Raw genomic sequence first — 18,267 nt, 5'->3', positions numbered from 1 at the left:
GAAGGAATTTGACTATGATGCAATTAGCATACAGCAAACACATTTCATGTCCTTATCTTGCCAACTTGCTTAGGATGAAGAGTGTGCAGAAACCCAAAAACTTTTTAGAGTTCATAAATATTCGTAACCACATTCTGATCCACAAGTTAGCAGTTCTTAAGCAAGCATAGAGAACTTACAGAAAATTTTAGCAAAAAGCACATTTAAAAGAAAAAAGCAGTATATATGCCTCTGGGTTTTTTTTTGTTTTTTTGTTTTTGTACACCCCACCCCCATCATAGAAAAGATCAGGCTCCCTCCAGCAGGGCACATCTTTCCTTTCAGCACTTCAGTTATCAGAAGGCAAATGAAAAGACAATGATCTTTCCTCCTCTCATTTAGCTTACAACATGAACACTTAAGCACAAACATAAAGTACCGATTTAACAGAAAACACCAGACAGAGAGAGAGAGCAGGACTCACTGACCCATTTGGAAGACAAAGACGACAGAACAGCAAAGCTCTAAAAATCAGCTTGTGAGGCCTCTGAGAGATATTCTTCTGGCATTTCATCACAGCAGCCCCAGACCAGTTCACCTCCCTGGATACAGAGAGGAGGAACTAAATAGAGCTCTTTATTAAAGCTGGTGTGCTGGATTGCATGAGGAAGCGCGGGCAGGCCACCTGGACCTTTCAGATTGTGGCGGTGTTTAATTTGCAGCCTGCCCCTCTGCCGCAGAGGAGGCGAGGAGGCGATGGCTACTACTACATTTACCAGTCTCAGTCACACACCACGGGGCTAGGAGTAAAGAAAGGCACTTGTATTTGTGTACTTATATTTTCCATAGAGAGAGAGAGGAAGATAGAAGAATACAATCCAAATGAAAATATTGAATAGCACCATAAAAAATTGTAACTCCTGCCTGGGAAGCATGGCACTTTATTTTCTTATCATACTTTATTTCTTTCAGAGATCACAATCTAAGCAGAAATAAATAAATAAATAAATAAATAAATAAATGCTTAAAATGAAAGTTTTTCATATTCAGACCAAGTCATAAATTTGATATGCTCTTTGAATTTCTTGGTGCTGGTTTTGTTTTGGTTTCTGTTTAAGAGCATCACACTGAAGTTTCCAGCTGAGCTCCCCTAGCCAGATTTAATGGGTACCTTTTGCCTTTCACACTTGCAGCGCTGCGCTGCGCTGGCAGGTAGCTGAAGACACAGATAGAAAGATGGTACAGTAAATATGAATTATGTGAATCATATGGTGAGACCCTTGTGGAAAGGGGGGAGTTGAGAAATGGCTGACTCCATACCTGACCAATTACAGCTTGCATGGTCCCCGTGTCCTGCTGCGCTGGGAGATCGCAATCCATCATATGATGTCTTTGAAAAGGAGAATGGGGGTTTCTGGCATGCATCTGTCAATCAACTTCTGCACTCACAACCATCACCAAAAGCAAGGGGGAAAAAGTCAAGCTTCTCCACCAAATAGGATGAGACTGTCATGTGACCTCCGGCAGACACGCACACACACTCACTACCTCCACAGAGCACAAGAATTTTCTGTAGATATGAAATGACATTGACAAATATCCAATACCAAGTAAATAAAGTGAGACAAACAGCTATTCACCAAAGACAAAACGTTAGCTGTAATCTTCTGCTAAAGGTATATAAAAATAAAAACGTGGGGACTTTTTAATGCTCTAGAAATATATTTTAAAACAAAAGCTAATGATTTCATGTGACAATTGAGTATTTTTATGACATAGACTTCTACAATTATAATTCACTGCTAGACTTCTCTGAAACTATCCCTTGGGATTTGATTTTCAAAACTTCTAAATGACCTTTTGATGATATGCAGTAAACTCTGGAGCTTTATATAAAGTCACCATTATAAAAAAGCTTAAACTATTAACCATTACGAGTCAGCGACGCCCTGATATTTATTGATGGGCAATGGATATACAATCATTCGTGTGAACTGTGATGAATATCAAATATAAAATATTCAAAGTGTGTAAATAGTACTCACTAAACTTTTGGTCTTCCAAAAGGTTAGAGAAGGATTTACTTGCAGTTCATCCAAACTGAGGTATCGTGATGGCAAATTCTTTCAGGTTTTCCACATTTAAATAAAATTAAAATTATTTGACCCTACACACTGCAGGACAGGTTGCTGGTGCATTGTGGGTCATGTATTATTAAGATATGAAAATAACCAAGTAGCTTTTTAACCCTTTCAGGATTAAGAACTTGACTTTGAAGATGATCCTACAGATAGTGCTGATTTGTTTGTAGAAAATCCCAAACCTCTGATGGCACCACTCATTTAGTGACTTGTGAGCTAACGGTTCTATTTGTCTGCTTTTGCAACTGGAGCTCATTAATTAATGTATTTTACTTAACTAAAAAAAAAATAACACCAAGATTTTGTGTTATAAAATGAGAGCTATTTTTAACACTCAAACTTATATTAATTTTTAACACTCAAACTTAATGTTAAACTTGATCAGTGGTAAAAATAAAAGAAATGGTTAATACACAATACACAATACACACACACACATCCCCAAGCAGAAAAAAAAAAAAAACATGCCACAAGTCCCGAGAACTGAGGGCTGGAAGGTGTTACTAAACACCATTAGAATTCTCTAGGTCTGTGCTGAAACCTCTGTCCTGAGACTTGAGACCGGCACATCAATGGAGATGGCAGGGGATGCTTCTGCAGCCACCCTCAAATGAGGCCTTACAAGTCTCTTACCCACCCCTTGCCTGGAATTGTGTAGGGGAGGCTGAAGCTATCGGGACCACCTTCTAAGCCAAGGTGGAAACCTGCAATGACTGAGCCAAACGTGTTTTGTAAGAAACCTGCGGGCTAAGGAAGCCGGGGCGGGGAGGGGTGTGGCGGGGGAGGGTAAGAGGGAGGGAGGCGGTAGTAGGCTCTGGGGACCACACAGTACACTCCAGGCAGACAGGCAAAGTGATGGGCAGCCTAGTTGCAGGGCAGGCTGGCTGAGCATCTGTCCAGACCCTGGAATTCTGGGGGTGGCCCTGCAACCTTTCGGCTCCTTGCAGTTCTGCTTGGAGCTAGCCCTGAGCCAGCTTGATGGGGGTGCCTGTGAGCTCGCCAGCAGCGCCAGCAGCGGGTTCCCTCAGGCTCTCTCTCTAGGTGTTCAGTGCCCTCCCAGGACCTTAACTTCCTGTTTCTCGGCAGAGTCAAGAGTGGGGGGATGGGAGTCAGGCTGTATAGTTCGAGGTGGACACCTTCAAAGCACCTTTTCCACATTTTGGTGTTTATGACTAGCTGCAGGAGTAACCTCTCTGATATCAGCTGTACTTACCATGGGTTAGCACTGTGATAGGGCACTGTGAGACCCTGACTTAATTCGTTATCTTCTACTGAAAATCCAGGGAGGCATAACAGTTATTTCCATTTCACAGATGTGGGTCAAAAAAATAAAATAAAAAATAATAAAGCAAACAAAGGAGCAGTGATCTAATGCTGATTTAAATCCAAAGATGGAATCTCTATGAAACCAGAGTCAGCTAACATTTAAAATAATGGCTACCTTATATGACGCACTGACGTTTTCAACATAGATTTAAGTCAAGTACTGTATTCAGTGCTGGAAACAAAATAAACAGTGCAGGCTATTTTTGAACAATAAAAACAAGCTGGAGAGCTTAAAGATTCATTGGTGGAAACAGATTCTGACTGCTGGATGACATTTATAATTCTAGAAGGTCTCATATAAAGGCACCCTCCATCTCCTACCTATGCTGGGTGGGTGTGGCCTCGGGCAAATGGCAGATTCTCTGAGTCACAATTTTCTCATTTTATACCAGAGATAATACTCCCTTAAGCATTCTGGGAAATGTCTCATGGAAGTATGGTAGAAAGGCAAGAAAGATGATCTCTTCTGCTGGAGACTGTGGAAGAGCACATGTAGAAAGGTCTGGTCCACACAGGAAACAGCATGGTCTGTTTCCCACCCCACCCCACCCGCAGCTCCTGGTGTGAGTGGCAGGCATTTCTGAGCCTTGAGTGGGAGACAGATGAGAGAGAGTAGGAATTCCAGCCCTACAGTAGAATTTAGGAAAGGAAATCCACTAAGTGAAAAACTTACCGTGACTATCTTCTGTTTTCTCCTCTTCTCATCCACTTTCCATAAAATCCTACATCGCTGACCCATTTAGGTCACCTCCTTCATCCTTCCCTCCTTCATCGTGGTGCAAGGAGACATGGAGCTCCAAACAGAGACCATCTTATAAACCATATTCTATGAGTCTGAGCAAAAGAGGCCCACCATTGTCCCTTATTCTAACGCTCAGCTTTTTGGATTAGCTTGATTTCTTAACATTAAAAAAAAAAAACAAAGGATGCAAAAATAAAGGCAGAACTGAGACCGAGGTACAATCTTAGTATTAGGTAGCCTCTGTCTTTGTATTCAATTGATGCTTTTCACTATTCAGAGATAAGAGATGGCAGACATAGAACCTTCTTTAGTCCAGGGACCCAATTACAGAAAACAAGGCGGGTGTATGTTTCAACAAAATTCACCAACAAGCGTCTCCTCCTGCTAGATGAAGCACATTTCCCTTTATGCTAATGGAATGTGTAAGCTTACATTAGCACCCAGGAGCCTTTCTGCCTATCGAGATCTGCTCCGCGTCTCTGCTGTTACTTGCTTCTCTCTTTGGTGGCAATGATGCCAAACTTGCCCGTCATCTTCTTTTCCTGGATTGCTCATACTTAATATTCACACTTAATTCTTTGATCCCTGAGAGATTGGCCTTACCATTTCCTTATTTTTTTCTGTACAATGTGGTTTCTTCTCTAGTGAGTTGCCATCTATGGTTTTCAAAACTCTCACGGACATGACACCGTGCAGTGGGAGTAAATGCATGTGCATGTGGTCAGGACTCCCTTTCCACAGTCTTTGGTTCACTCTGTCTTCTTTTTAAGGTCTTATGTTTCTCAGCTGTTCTGCACCATCACTCTTTGGATGATCTATTGCTTTGTCTATCTCCACTACTTCTCCCCAACATCACATTTTTGTCTAGACTTTCATAGTTTGCAGACTTCTCTGGGATGGTCTTTTCAATCATGATCTGTTCCTTAAGCGATATTATATAGCTTTAGCTTCCACAGGGCACTGACCAGCATACATAATCTGTACCCTGGGATCCCTGGTTGTTCTTATTTTCATATTTCTAGAAAATTGAACACAGGAAAAGTATCACAAGCAGAATGATGACAGTAGAAAGAGGAGAGGAGGGAACAACCATCATCCCAAGGCCCAAGGAAATACAGAATTGAGAGAGCTTTGATCATGCACAACTCAAGCACCAAGTTGAGAGTTGGGAGAACTTGTAATTTAACGTTTTCTTCTACAGTATAATTTGGAAGCATATTTTTTTTCCTCCTTCACTCCTTGAGAAACAATGACAAGATATTGCCTTTAGAATGGATAGCTGATTCATTCCTAAGCTAATCAACAGTTCAGGAGCCTGTTGATTCAGGACAGAAAGCTCCAGAAACATACTACATACTCTCTGATTATCTGACCTCTGACTTTGATTTTTTTTTCTAACTGGCAACTGGGTATTTAGAACAAAAAAACACAGCATGGGGGCCTAATCCTTCTTTTCAACTCTTATGATTGTCTTTTGTTACAGCTTGACATTTTTGAATACATTTCCTCCTCTAGAATACACTAGAAGGAGGCACTGAAGTAAATGCACCTGGACTTCACAGTTCTTTGAGCAGTTCTGATGCCTAAACATAAATGCTAACACAATTTCTCATGAAAGTCCTTCTTGGACAGATGTAGGACAGATGTACAACTTGTTTCCTTAACACTGTGGTTTACCAGGGGACTTTCTTACCTTTATTTCATGTCTAAAGAGACATATTCCTGAAAAAAGGCTAAGCAAGGTGTCGATTAACTCTATTCTACATGCTGGTAGATCTGAAGCATTGAGAGCTGTATGCTGTTTTAAAGACAACCAGTTTTAAATGGGTGTTTGAATGAAGCAAATTCATTAAGAGAACATCACCATTCCTAGGCCTTCCTTTGGAAAAGTCACTCTTTTCTAGTCTTTTCTTTAATTACAACCAATACGAATTCACTACTGCCATAAGCCAAGGACTAGCTCCTAGGACCCAAGACCAAAGACCCAGGATTCTAGAGGTCCTTTCATGAGATGTAGAAGATAAAATGGTTTTTCCAAATGACACTGATAAGTGCCCAGCCTCTGTCAAGCTCTTCTTCTGAGTAATGCACAGTGGAGTTTTCCTGGGGCTCTGTGCTATGGGAATTGCCACCAGCCTGAATGAGGAAGCAGGCACAAGATTTCCAAGTGCTTTCCAGCCACATATTCCTCAAGGATTGACATAGATTTAACGCAGTGGCATTCTTCTCACTGTTGTTTTGTTTATTTGTTTGTTTAGAAGAAACCATTATTTCCCAAAGAACATTATTTATATAGCAGAAGTAAGTATATTATTAGATATACTTTTTCTAAGATAACCAATATTAATATATATAAAAGCAAACATTGTGAGTAATTCTAACTCATCTTACACTGGTGCAAAGGCATCTGAAAAAGAACAGGGAAGTGAATCCCAGCAGTGTTTTCTGTTCCCACACAGTACCTAAGCCTTTCCTTTACACTACCTCAGCTACCCCATACCCACCCCAGCACTTAGCTGTTTTTATCTTGCATCCACAGAATCTTGTGGAAGCATTACATTAAGTATTACATATTCAGGCTACTTAAAAGTGAATACACATAAAACAATAATCTTGCATATGTTTGAACTAAGATATGCAATACTTCCTTGGAAGGAATATTGTAAAAAAAAATATTTAAATTAAGGCTTTTAAAGGCTGTCTTGTTTTGTGTTGTGTTTTTCAAGACTATGTCCTCATAAGTAGCATCAAACCTGTATCTCGGTAATTCGAGTGCCTCCAGAGGAGGTGACATGCCTTCAGTAGGATCCAAAGTGTCGACGGATGTCTGCTCCACTCTCATTTCTACTGCTGACTCCTTTGTGGAACTGGGCCTGAAGGAAGATGTTGGAATTTTAATGTATTTAAATCTGTAATCTGTTACGGTGTGCAACAATATAACCTCTGTGCCAGTTGGTACAGAGAACAAGAAAGATGAAAATATTTCATTTTAAACATGTATTTAATTGTAAAACTATAGATAAAGCACCAAATAAATAAGGGAAAGGTGGAAGGATTCAAAGCTTACTGTCTCATTAATTATCTAGTCCTGTTGTTGAGGAGTATGCAAGGGGGAAGTAAAGAAACTGCCAACAGGACAGATGCGACCTAGAACTTCACAGCCAATGAGAAATCCCCTACTGTGTTCCTTTGTGAGTGGATTTCAGAAAAAACACCCAAATCCAAGTGGCCCCAAATTAAACAATTTACTCCATATCAATCTATATAGTATAATAACCCATAGATAGCCCTTCCAATATTAGTACTCAATATGCTCATTCTTGGAGTTTTTGGTCCACTTTATCTCAGTCCCTCTCTACCAATGACATACCAGCAACAGTTCTACCATCTCTATAATGTAAATTCCAAGCCTGTCAATCTCCTTTGTGTTTACACACTTATAGAACTGTCCCAAATCCATCATTTCTTTGAGCTCCTTATTATCCAAGTCCATTGACCCTCACGTCCTTGGTATTCATTATACACCCAGAGGGGAACCTTGTAGGTGCAGATTCTAATTAGGTTCCTTTAGGCTAGTTCTAGGCCCAACTCTAACAGCCATTCCTTGTCTGTTAGGGCTAACATCCCATGACTAATAGACAAAAAATTTTTGAAATGTATTAACTTAGCAGACTACTAGCTTCTACAAACTTTACAACTAAGAATGGCATCAGATAACATTTGATGTCCTATGTTCCGCAAAGCTTTCCTTCATCTTGCTGTAACCACCTCTCACTTGTGTCCTTTAATGTATTTAAACCTTCTTTAATTCATTATTTCTTTGTTTTATAAATTATAAAACTTCATGAAACTGCCTCTACATTGAAATGTTGTATTTAGGGAGACTTAAAGGTATGTGGTCACTCATGGGCTGTTTTCACTTATATATGGCTCCAGAAATAATCATTTCTCTAATCCTTTTAAAGTGTTCCTTTCAATGACGTAATTATTTCTTTTTTTTATTCGATATAATTTTTTATTTACATTTCAAATGATTTGACCTTTTCTAGCACCCTACTCCCCGAAAGTCCCATAAGCCCCTTTCTCTTCCCCTGTCCTCCCACCCACCCCTTCCCACTTCCCCGTTCTGGTTTTGCTGAATACTGTTTCACTGAGTCTTTCCAGAACCAGGGGCCACTCCTCCTTTCTTCTTGTACCTCATTTGATGTGTGGATTATGTTTTGGGTATTCCAGTTTTCTAGGTTAATATCCACTTATTAGTAAGTGCATACCATGATTCACCTTTTGAGTCTGGGTTACCTCACTTAGTATGACGTTCTCTAGCTCCATCCATTTGCCTAAGAATTTCATGAATTCATTGGTTCTAATGGCTGAATAGTACTCCATTGTGTAGATATACCACATTTTTTGCATCCACTCTTCTGTTGAGGGATGCCTGGGTTCTTCCCAGCATCTGGCAATTATAAATAGGGCTGCTATGAACATAGTAGAGCATGTATCCTTATTACATGGTGGGGAATCCTCTGAGTATAGGCCCAGGAGTGGTATAGCAGGATCTTCTGGAAGTGAGGTGCCCAGTTTTCGGAGGAACCGCCAGACTGATTTCCAGAGTGGTTGTACCAATTTGCAACCCCACCAGCAGTGGAGGAGTGTTCCTCTTTCTCCACACCCTCTCCAACAACTGCTGTCTCCTGAATTTTTAATCTTAGCCATTGTGACTAGTGTAAGGTGAAATCTCAGGGTTGTTTTGATTTGCATTTCCCTAATGACTAATGAAGTTGAGGATTTTTTAAGATGCTTCTCCACCATCCGAAGTTCTTCAGGTGAGAATTCTTTGTTTAACTCTGTACCCCATTTTTTAATAGGGTTGTTTGGTTTTCTGAAGTCTAACTTCTTGAGTTCTTTATATATATTGGATATTAGCCCTCTATCTGATGTAGGATTGGTGAAGATCTTTTCCCAATTTGTTGGTTGCCGATTTGTCCCCTTGATGGTGTCCTTTGCCTTACAGAAACTTTGTAATTTTATGAAGTCCCATTTGTCAATTCTTGCTCTTAGAGCATACGCTATTGGTGTTCTGTTCAGAAACTTTCTCCCTGTACCGATGTCCTCAAGGGTCTTCCCCAGTTTCTTTTCTGTTAGCTTCAGAGTGTCTGGCTTTATGTGGAGGTCCTTGATCCATTTGGATTTGAGCTTAGTACAAGGAGACAAGGATGGATCAATTCGCATTCTTCTGCATGCTGACCTCCAGTTGAACCAGCACCATTTGTTGAAAAGGCTATCTTTTTTCCATTGGATGTTTTCAGCATATTTGTCGAGGATCAAGTGGCTATAGGTGTGTGGGTTCATTTCTGGATCTTCAATCCTGTTCCATTGATCCTCCTGCCTGTCACTGTACCAATACCATGCAGTTTTTAACACTATTGCTCTGTAGTATTGCTTGAGGTCAGGGATACTGATTCCCCCAGAATTTCTTTTGTTGCTGAGAATAGTTTTAGCTATCCTGGGTTTTTTGTTGTTCCAGATGAATTTGATAATTGCTCTTTCTAACTCTGTGAAGAATTGAGTTGGGATTTTGATGGGTATTGCATTGAATCTGTATATTGCTTTTGGCAAAATGGCCATTTTAACTATATTGATTCTACCTATCCATGAGCATGGGAGGTTTTTCCATTTTTTGAGGTCTTCTTCCATTTTCTTCTTCAGAGTCTTGAAATTCTTGTCATATAGATCTTTTACATGTTTGGTAAGAGTTACCCCAAGATACTTTATACTGTTTGTGGCTATTGTGAAGGGGGTCATTTCCCTAATTTCTTTCTCAGCCTGCTTATCCTTTGAGTATAGGAAGGCCACTGATTTGCTTGAGTTGATTTTATAACCTGCCACTTTGCTGAAGTTGTTTATCAGCTGTAGGAGCTCTCTAGTGGAGTTTTTTGGGTCATTTAGGTAGACTATCATGTCGTCTGCAAATAATGATAGTTTGACTTCTTCCTTTCCGATTTGTATCCTTATGTTGTCGAATTGCCCGAGCTAGTACCTCATGTACAATATTGAAAAGATAAGGAGAAAGGGGGCAGCCTTGTCTGGTCCCTGATTTCAGTGGGATTGCTTCAAGTTTCTCTCCATTTAGTTTGATGCTAGCTACCGGTTTGCTGTATATTGCTTTTACTATGTTTAGGTATGGGCCTTGAATTCCTGTTCTTTCCAAGACTTTAAGCATGAAAGGATGCTGAATTTTGTCAAATGCTTTTTCAGCATCCAATGAAATGACCATGTGGTTTTTTTTCTTTGAATTTGCTTATGTAGTGGATAGCATTGATGGATTTCCGTATATTGAACCAACCCTGCATTCCCGGGATAAAGCCTACTTGATCATGGTGGATGATCGTTTTGATGTGTTCTTGGATTCGGTTGGCAAGAATTTTATTGAGTATTTTTGCATCTATGTTCATAAGGGAAATTGGTCTGAAGTTCTCTTTCTTTGTTGGATCTTTGTGTGGTTTTGGTATCAGTGTAATTGTGGCTTCGTAGAAGGAATTGGGTAGTGTTCCTTCTGTTTCTATCTTGTGGAATAGTTTGAAGAGTATTGGTATTAACTCTTCTTTGAAGGTCTGATAGAATTCTGCACTGAAACCATCTGGCCCTCTGCTTTTTTTGGTTGGAAGACTTTCTATGACTCCTTCTATTTCTTTAGGCTTTATGGGACTGTTTAGATGGTCTAGTTTGTCCTGATTTAATTTTGGTATTTGGTATCTGTCAAGGAAATTGTCCATTTCCTCCAGATTCTCCAGTTGTGTTGAGTACAGGCTCTTGTAGTAGGATCTGATGATTTTTTGGATTTCCTCAGTTTCCGTTGTTATATCTCCCTTTTCATTTCTAAGTTTGTTAATTTGGATACTTTGTCTGTGCCCTTTGGTCAGTCTGGCTAAGGGTTTATCTATCTTGTTGATTTTCTCAAAGAACCAGCTCCTGGTTTTGTTGATTCTTTGTATGGTTCTCTTTGTTTCTACTTGGTTGATTACGGCCCTGAGTTTGATGATTTCCTGCCTTCTACTCCTCCTGGGTGAAATAGCTTCTTTTTGTTCCAGGGCTTTCAGGTATGCCATTAAGTTGGTAATGTATGCTCTCTCCATTTTCTTTTTGGAGGCACTCAGGGCTATGAGTTTTCCTCTTAGCACTGCTTTCATTGTGTCCCATAGATTTAGGTATGTTGTGTCTTCATTTTCATTTTGTTCTAAAAAGTCTTTAATTTCTTTCCTTATTTCTTCCTTGATCAAGGTATCGTTGAGTAGAATATTGTTCAGTTTCCACGTGTATGTGGGTTTTCTGTTGTTTCTGTTGCTATTGAAGACCACTTTTACTCCATAGTGATCTGATAGGAGGCATGGGATTAGTTCGATCTTCTTATATTTGTTGAGGTCTGTCTTGTGACCAATTATATGGTCGATTTTGGAGAAGGTACCATGAGGTGCTGACAAAAAGGTATATTCTTTTGCTTTAGGATAGAATGTTCTATATATATCTATTAAATCTAATTGGTCCAAAGCTTCAATTAGTTTCATTGTGTCCCTGTTTAGTTTCTCTTTTCCTGATCGGTCCATTGAGGAAAGTGCAGTGTTGAAGTCACCCACAATTAATGTGTTAGGTGCAATGTGTGCTTTGAGTTTCAATAAAGTTTCTTTTACGAAAGAGGGTACCCTTGCATTTGGAGCATAGATGTTCAGGATTGAGAGTTCTTCTTGTTGTATTTTTCCTTTGACAAGCAAGAAGTGTCCTTCAGAGTCTCTTTTGATGACTTGGGGTTGAAAGTCAGTTTTATCTGATATTAAAATGGCTACTCCAGCTTGTTTCCTGCGACCATTTGCTTGTAAAATTGTCTTCCAGCCTTTTACTCAAAGGTAGTGTTTGTCTTTGACCCTGAGGTGTGTTTCCTGTAAGCAGCAAAATGTAGGGTCCTGTTTACGTAACCAGTCAGTTAGTCTGTGTCTTTTTATTGGGGCATTAAGTCCATTGATGTTAAGAGATATTAAGGAATAGTGATTGTTACTACCTATCATTTTTGACGTTATTTTTTTAAATTTGATTGCTTAACTTCTTTTGGGTTTGATGAAAGGTTACTATCTTGCTTTTTCCAGGGTGAAGTTTCCCTCCTTGTATTGGTGTTGTCCTCCTATTATCCTTTTTAGGGCTGGGTTTGTGGATAGATATTGGGTAAACTTGGTTTTGTCGTGAAATATCTTAGTTTCTCCATCTATGGTGATTGAGAGTTTTGCTGGATATAGTAGTTTTGGCTGGCATTTGTGTTCTCTTAGAGTCTGCATGAGATCTGCCCAGGACCTTCTAGCCTTCATAGTCTCAGGTGAAAAGTCTGCTGTGATTCTGATAGGTCTTCCTTTATATGTTACTTGGCCTTTTTCTCTTACTGCCTTTAATATTCTTTCTTTGTTTAGAACATTTGGTGTTTTGATTATTATGTGACGGGAAGTATTTCTGTTCTGGCCCAGTCTGTTTGGAGTTCTGTAGGCTTCTTGTATATTTATGGGCATCTCTCTCTTTAGGTTAGGGAAGTTTTCTTCCATAATTTTATTGAAGATATTTGCTGGCCCTTTAAGTTGTAAATCTTCACTCTCATCTATGCCTATAATCCTTAGGTTTGGTCTTCTCATTGTGTCCTGGATTTCCTGGATATTTTGGGTTACAAGCTTTTTGCATTTTGCATTTTCTTTAACTGTTGAGTCCATGGTTTCTATGGAATCTTCAGCATCTGAGATTCTTTCTTCTATCTCTTGTATTCTGTTGTTGATATTTGCATCTCTGTCCCCTGATTTCTTCCCACGGCTTTCTATCTCCAAAGTTGTCTCCCTTTGAGTTTTCTTAGTTGTTTCTACTTCTGATTTTAGATCCTGGATGGTTTTGCTTAGCTCCTTCACTTGCTTGTTTGTGCTTTCCTCTAATTCTTTAAGAGATTTTTGTGTTTCCTCTTTCATGACCTCAGCCTGTTGACCAAAGTTCTCCTGTATTTCTTTAAGTGTTTTTTGCGTTTCCTCATTATTGGCTTTTGTATTTTCCTGGATTTATTTCAATGATTTTTGTGTTTCCCTTGCAAGGGCTTCTAACTTTTGATCCATTTTCTCCTGAATTTCTTTAAGTATGTCCTTCATGTGTTCCTGTACCAGCATCATGACCAGTGATGTTAAATCCAAATTTTGTTTTACTGGAGTGATGGGTATCCAGGACATGCTGGTAGAGGAGAATTGGGTTCAGATGTTGCCATATTGCCTTGATTTCTGTTATTGACGTTCCTGCGTTTGCCTTTTGCCATCTAGTTCTCACTGGTGTTAGTTGGTCTTGTCAGTGCTGGACTCACCAGTGCAAGGTGCCCCTTCCCAGGTGGCCTCTGGCGCACAGCTTACCTCCTGCACTGCCCGGAGACAGGGTGCTGTTGCCCAGGCTGTTCAGATCCCGAAGCAGACACCTGAAGGCTCCTGCTGGTGCCCGCTGGATTCACTGGAGCACACCGACTTCTCCCAGCTGGCCACCCAGAAGCCCCTCCTGCCTCTAGCAGGACCTGGAGAGGACCTGGGTGTTGCCACCCAGGCTGATCTGGATCCGGAAGCGGAGAGAGTTGAGCTGAGGGCTCCAGCCAGAGGCCTCAGGACTGGGACCCAAGCTCTGGGCCGCAGGAGCAAGCCGTGCTGCGAGTTCCCAGACTGCCTCTGGGTGCACACTGGGTCTCCCGCACTTCCTGGAGACCGAGCACTGTGGCCCTGGTCGTTCAGATCCCAAAGCAGGCACCCGAAGGCTCCCGCTGGGGCCCGCTGGGTTCACCGGACTACACCGAGTTCTCCCTGCTGGCTGCCCGGAAGCCCCTCTTGCCTCTTGCAGGACCTGGAGATGTGGTTTTGCCGCCCAGGCTGATCTGGATCTGGAAGCGGAGAGAGTTGAGCTGAGGGCTCCAGCCAGAGGCCTCAGGACTGGGACCCAAGCTCTGGGCCACAGGAGCAAGCCGCGCTGCGAGCTCCCAGACTGTCTCTGGGTGCACACCGGGTCTCCCTCACTTCTTGGAGTCTGAGCGCTGTGGCCCTGGTCATTCAGATCCCAAAGCAGGCACCCGAAAGCTCCCGCTGGGGCCCGCTGGATTCTCCGGAGCACACCGACTTCTCCCCACTGGCCTGCTGATGTGTTCTTGGGTGCCCTTTCAGCTCTAGTGTGCTTTGTTCCAGATTGTGTCTGTGAACCAGATGGAACCCATGTGCACCCCCAGGGAGCACAGATGGTATACGCTGCCGGGACCTCACCCGCGTGCTGATCACTCCGCTGGGCAGCTGATCCCCCAACCAGGCTGGCACACACAAGGTTAGCCTGGCCGCCCAGGTCCTGGGTCCATGCAGAAGCCTGGGAGGCCAAGGTCCGAGCAAAGTTCCCCTCGGGCTATGACTGTCAACGGGGTCCGCCAGGTGACCAGGATGGCGGGCGTGTGCGTTTGCGTTCCCCGAAAGCGCCGGGAGAGTCTGCTGGACTAACAACCTCCTGGGCGGGTTGACACACAGATGGCCCACCAAGCCGCCCAGTTCTTGGGGTCAGTCCAGGGCCTGTTGGGGCCTAGACGCCCGCTTTGTTAGCCTCAGGCTATGCTTGTTAGCTGTCTCTGCCCTCCCGAGCACTCTGGGTCCTGTAGGCAAAATGGCGGCGCGCACGCTGGCCAGGGCAAAAAAAACTCCTGGCTGGGTTGGCACCCCGATGCCCCCCCCCCCGAATAGCCCAGGGCCTGGATGCAGGCCAACGCCCATTGGGCTCAGACCCCCGCGATGTTGGCCTCGGGTTATGTTTGTGTACCTCAGTCAGTCCGATCTCTCTGGAGTCCGAAACCAAGATGGAGGTGAGCCTCTCCTGACTGGTGGGAGGCCGAGTTCTGAAGTGGTTTCCGTGCAGCAAAAGGCACCGCAAATCGCAGCTGCTTGCAGCCCGGCTGGTCAGCCAAGGTCAGTGGTCGTGGGCACAGGGCCTAACTGGGCCCTGTGTTGCCTTGGTTCCACTGCTGATGGCCCTTCAGCTGGACCAGCCACTGCTGCACTGCCGCTGCCGCTGCCTCTGCTGCCACCCCAGACCCATCTCCTAATTATTTCTTTTTAAAATCAAAGGACTAACAAGGGCCTCTGTGAACTTCCTTGTAGTTAAGGGACACGTGAGCATTACACTATTAGTTAATACCAGATTGATGAAGGAGAATCTAGTAGAAAGCACATGTATGGGGTGAGAACCTGCTCCTGGCCTGTCATGTATAAAGTTAGAGACCCTGAGTTATGGCTATCCAGAGCTGGCACTGTATGGTATTATATACATTTCAAGTGCAGAATGACTATGGAATGAGAAACTGCCTTAGAATTCATCACTCTTCAGATTAATTCTAAGTGTAGCACCCATCACTCTTCAGACTAATGCTATTTATTCCTTCTTAACCCTAAGTAAACTTAAGATTGTGAAGTCCCTGGTGTCTTATCCATTGTCTTAGAAATTATTGATCTGCTCTTGTGTGTGATCTTATCTTTGTTTCACATATCAAAATCTATCTCATGCTTAACTCAATGCTTTACCTTGTACGTGTACCCAAAAGATAGTGTGTAATGAAAGGAAGATGAAAATCACGACTACTGTCTTGCTTTAATAACATTAACCTCAGATAAGCTTGCCATGCTACCCTGCCATCCAAATTCATGTCCTTGTTCAATAGCTTCCACCATCAGATATGGGATGCTTTCTCTACCTTCCACAGATCTTACAGTAATCTCTCAACATTCCTCTTACTCAATGATAATTTTGTTTCTGAGTCCCTGAAAGACATAGAAACAAATAGGGAATCCTTCTACACCTCCCTTTGTTTGTCAAACTATAAAAACAGTGATAAACAGGAAATTGTAATTTCCCTAGAAATCTCATTTGCTGGAGCCAGGTAATAGCCAAAGGAAGAACTTGTCTCAAAGGAAGAGATTTCACAGAGTTCTGACAGCTTGTCAGATTCTTGCTGTAATGACTAGAGCTGATAAAATGATGGGTCAGTGATGGGCTGGACCATACCTTGACCAGGACTGTTTAGTTCTGCAACGCCTTCTATTTAAAGCTAAATTTCATGCCATGACCAAAAGAAATGGATTTGGTAGATGTGGTCTCTGAACATGTTGCTCCTCTCTTCGTCCCAATGTGGCCACTTCATTTACTTCTCTGCTTCTCGCCATTATATCTCTTTCACGGGTCTATTGAAGATAAATGGCTGAGAATAACTCATTAAGGCTTCCAAGACTAAGGCCTTTACCCTCATAACTCCAGCAACATTCCTACTAGCAAATCTGTCAGCCTTTTTTATTTTGATCAGATATTCGGTCTTCCTCCTGCTAAAGTGAATAAAATGCACTTGCTTCTACATAGCAATCCTGTGTATAAGATCTTGTTCCTGCTTGATTACATTATAATTTTCTTGCAATCCTTCCTTTTCTTTTACATCAGCAAAGTTTCCATCTTTCCTAGACTCTTCCAATCAGTGCTAAGAACATTCTACATTATCTTTAGTAGTTTCTGTCCCCAGAAAGTCATTGATTATTTCTATTTACTTCATGCATCACAAGAAAGGTCCTCAAAATAATTGACTTTATTTAGCATCTCCCAATTCCCATGAAAGACAAGAGAAACTTGCATTATTACATTGCTTTCCTACAAATTCTACTCCATTTAACTTTATATAGACAGTCTATTAAAATCTATAAAATATAAGAGGCTCAACAGGTTGCCAGATTTAGTAACAATCTACAATTAGCTTTATTTCAAAACACATTTTTAAAATGCCAGTCTTCACAAATTAATCAACAGTCCATGCAATACCAACAAAACTCAAAGATTTGTTGTAGAGAGCAGTAAGCTAATTTTAGCATTCATATAAAATGGTCAAGAACAAAACAGCTTTGAAAAAGAAGAAAAAAGTAGAGGGCATTAAAATATAGGATAAAACAACAGTAATAATAATAGCTAATGGGGTATTTACACAAGATAAACAGATGAATGTAAAGGAACAGAAGCTATAACTTCTAATTCAATAAAGATTAAGGTGATAATATAGACTTCAGAAAAACACAAAAATTTATTTACAAAAGACATGAGAAGATGGTATATTTGATCATATAGCACTATATTTATATCTGTGAAGCTCTTGGTAATAAAGAAAAATTAAAAATAAAATATAAAAAAAGAAATTTTAAAAAGACAAATCACAGAATGGAAGAAAATATTTATAAATTACATATCTGAGAAGGGGTTGCTATCTATAATATATGAACCACTTTCAAAAGTTAAAAAAAATAATAATGAAGAGGATAAAAGATTTGAAGAAATGCCTGACGGTGGTGGCACATGCCTTTAATCCCAGCACTTGGGAGGCAGAGGCAGGCAGATTTCTGAGTTCGAGGCCAACCTGGTCTACAGAGTGAGTTCCAGGATAGCCAGGGCTACACAGAAAAACCTTGTCTCAGAGGGGGAGGGAGATTTGAAGATTTTTCTCTACTAAATAAAATCTACAGTCATTAAATAAACACATGGAAAGTTGTCTGTTATTCACTAGGAAAGCACTAATTGGCACAAAAATACAAGTAAAGGTGTATCTTGACTTCATAATTATTTCTTTTGCGATTTTTAAATTGATTGTGCTGACAAATGATATAGATTTAGGACACCTATACATCAAATTGAACATTAGTCTTTTCTTGGGCTAGCAAAATGCAGTACTGCCCTCCTCCATGACACTGGACAGCCTCACAGAAAAACAGTTCCATCCAACACAGTGTGTCATGCTGTTGAGCTCTGGTGTTCAGTGGTTAGGTCAGTTAAATGTCCTTGGAACTTAAAAGTTTTTCAATTTATAATACATTTGCTCAATGTACATCCAAAAGTATCTGTATACTCACTCTATGTTCATGGTTAAAACTAAAAAACTGAACATGCCAATTGCTGGCAATAATGTAGAAAACCTAAACTCTCCTTCTTCACTGTCAAGAGTAAAAGAAGCTATACCTACTTTGTAAAAACCAGATGGGA

The 18,267-nt window shown here is 41.2% G+C and overlaps 1 protein-coding gene across 1 annotated transcript in view; it reads right to left on the bottom strand.

Moving 5' to 3' along the window:
- Positions 1-1,404, bottom strand: part of Pou6f2 (POU class 6 homeobox 2) — a 487,667-nt gene extending 486,263 nt beyond the window's left edge. Inside the window, exon 1 of the mRNA XM_052157000.1 lies at positions 1,300-1,404. Coding sequence (XP_052012960.1) covers positions 1,300-1,404 — 105 coding nt within the window. The remainder of the gene's footprint in view (positions 1-1,299) is intronic.
- Positions 1,405-18,267: the final 16,863 nt, after the last annotated feature.

This window comes from Apodemus sylvaticus, chromosome 14 (assembly GCF_947179515.1).
Source record: "Apodemus sylvaticus chromosome 14, mApoSyl1.1, whole genome shotgun sequence".
NCBI classification, from domain to species: domain Eukaryota; kingdom Metazoa; phylum Chordata; class Mammalia; order Rodentia; family Muridae; genus Apodemus; species Apodemus sylvaticus.
This window is presented reverse-complemented; position numbering and strand designations above follow the sequence as displayed.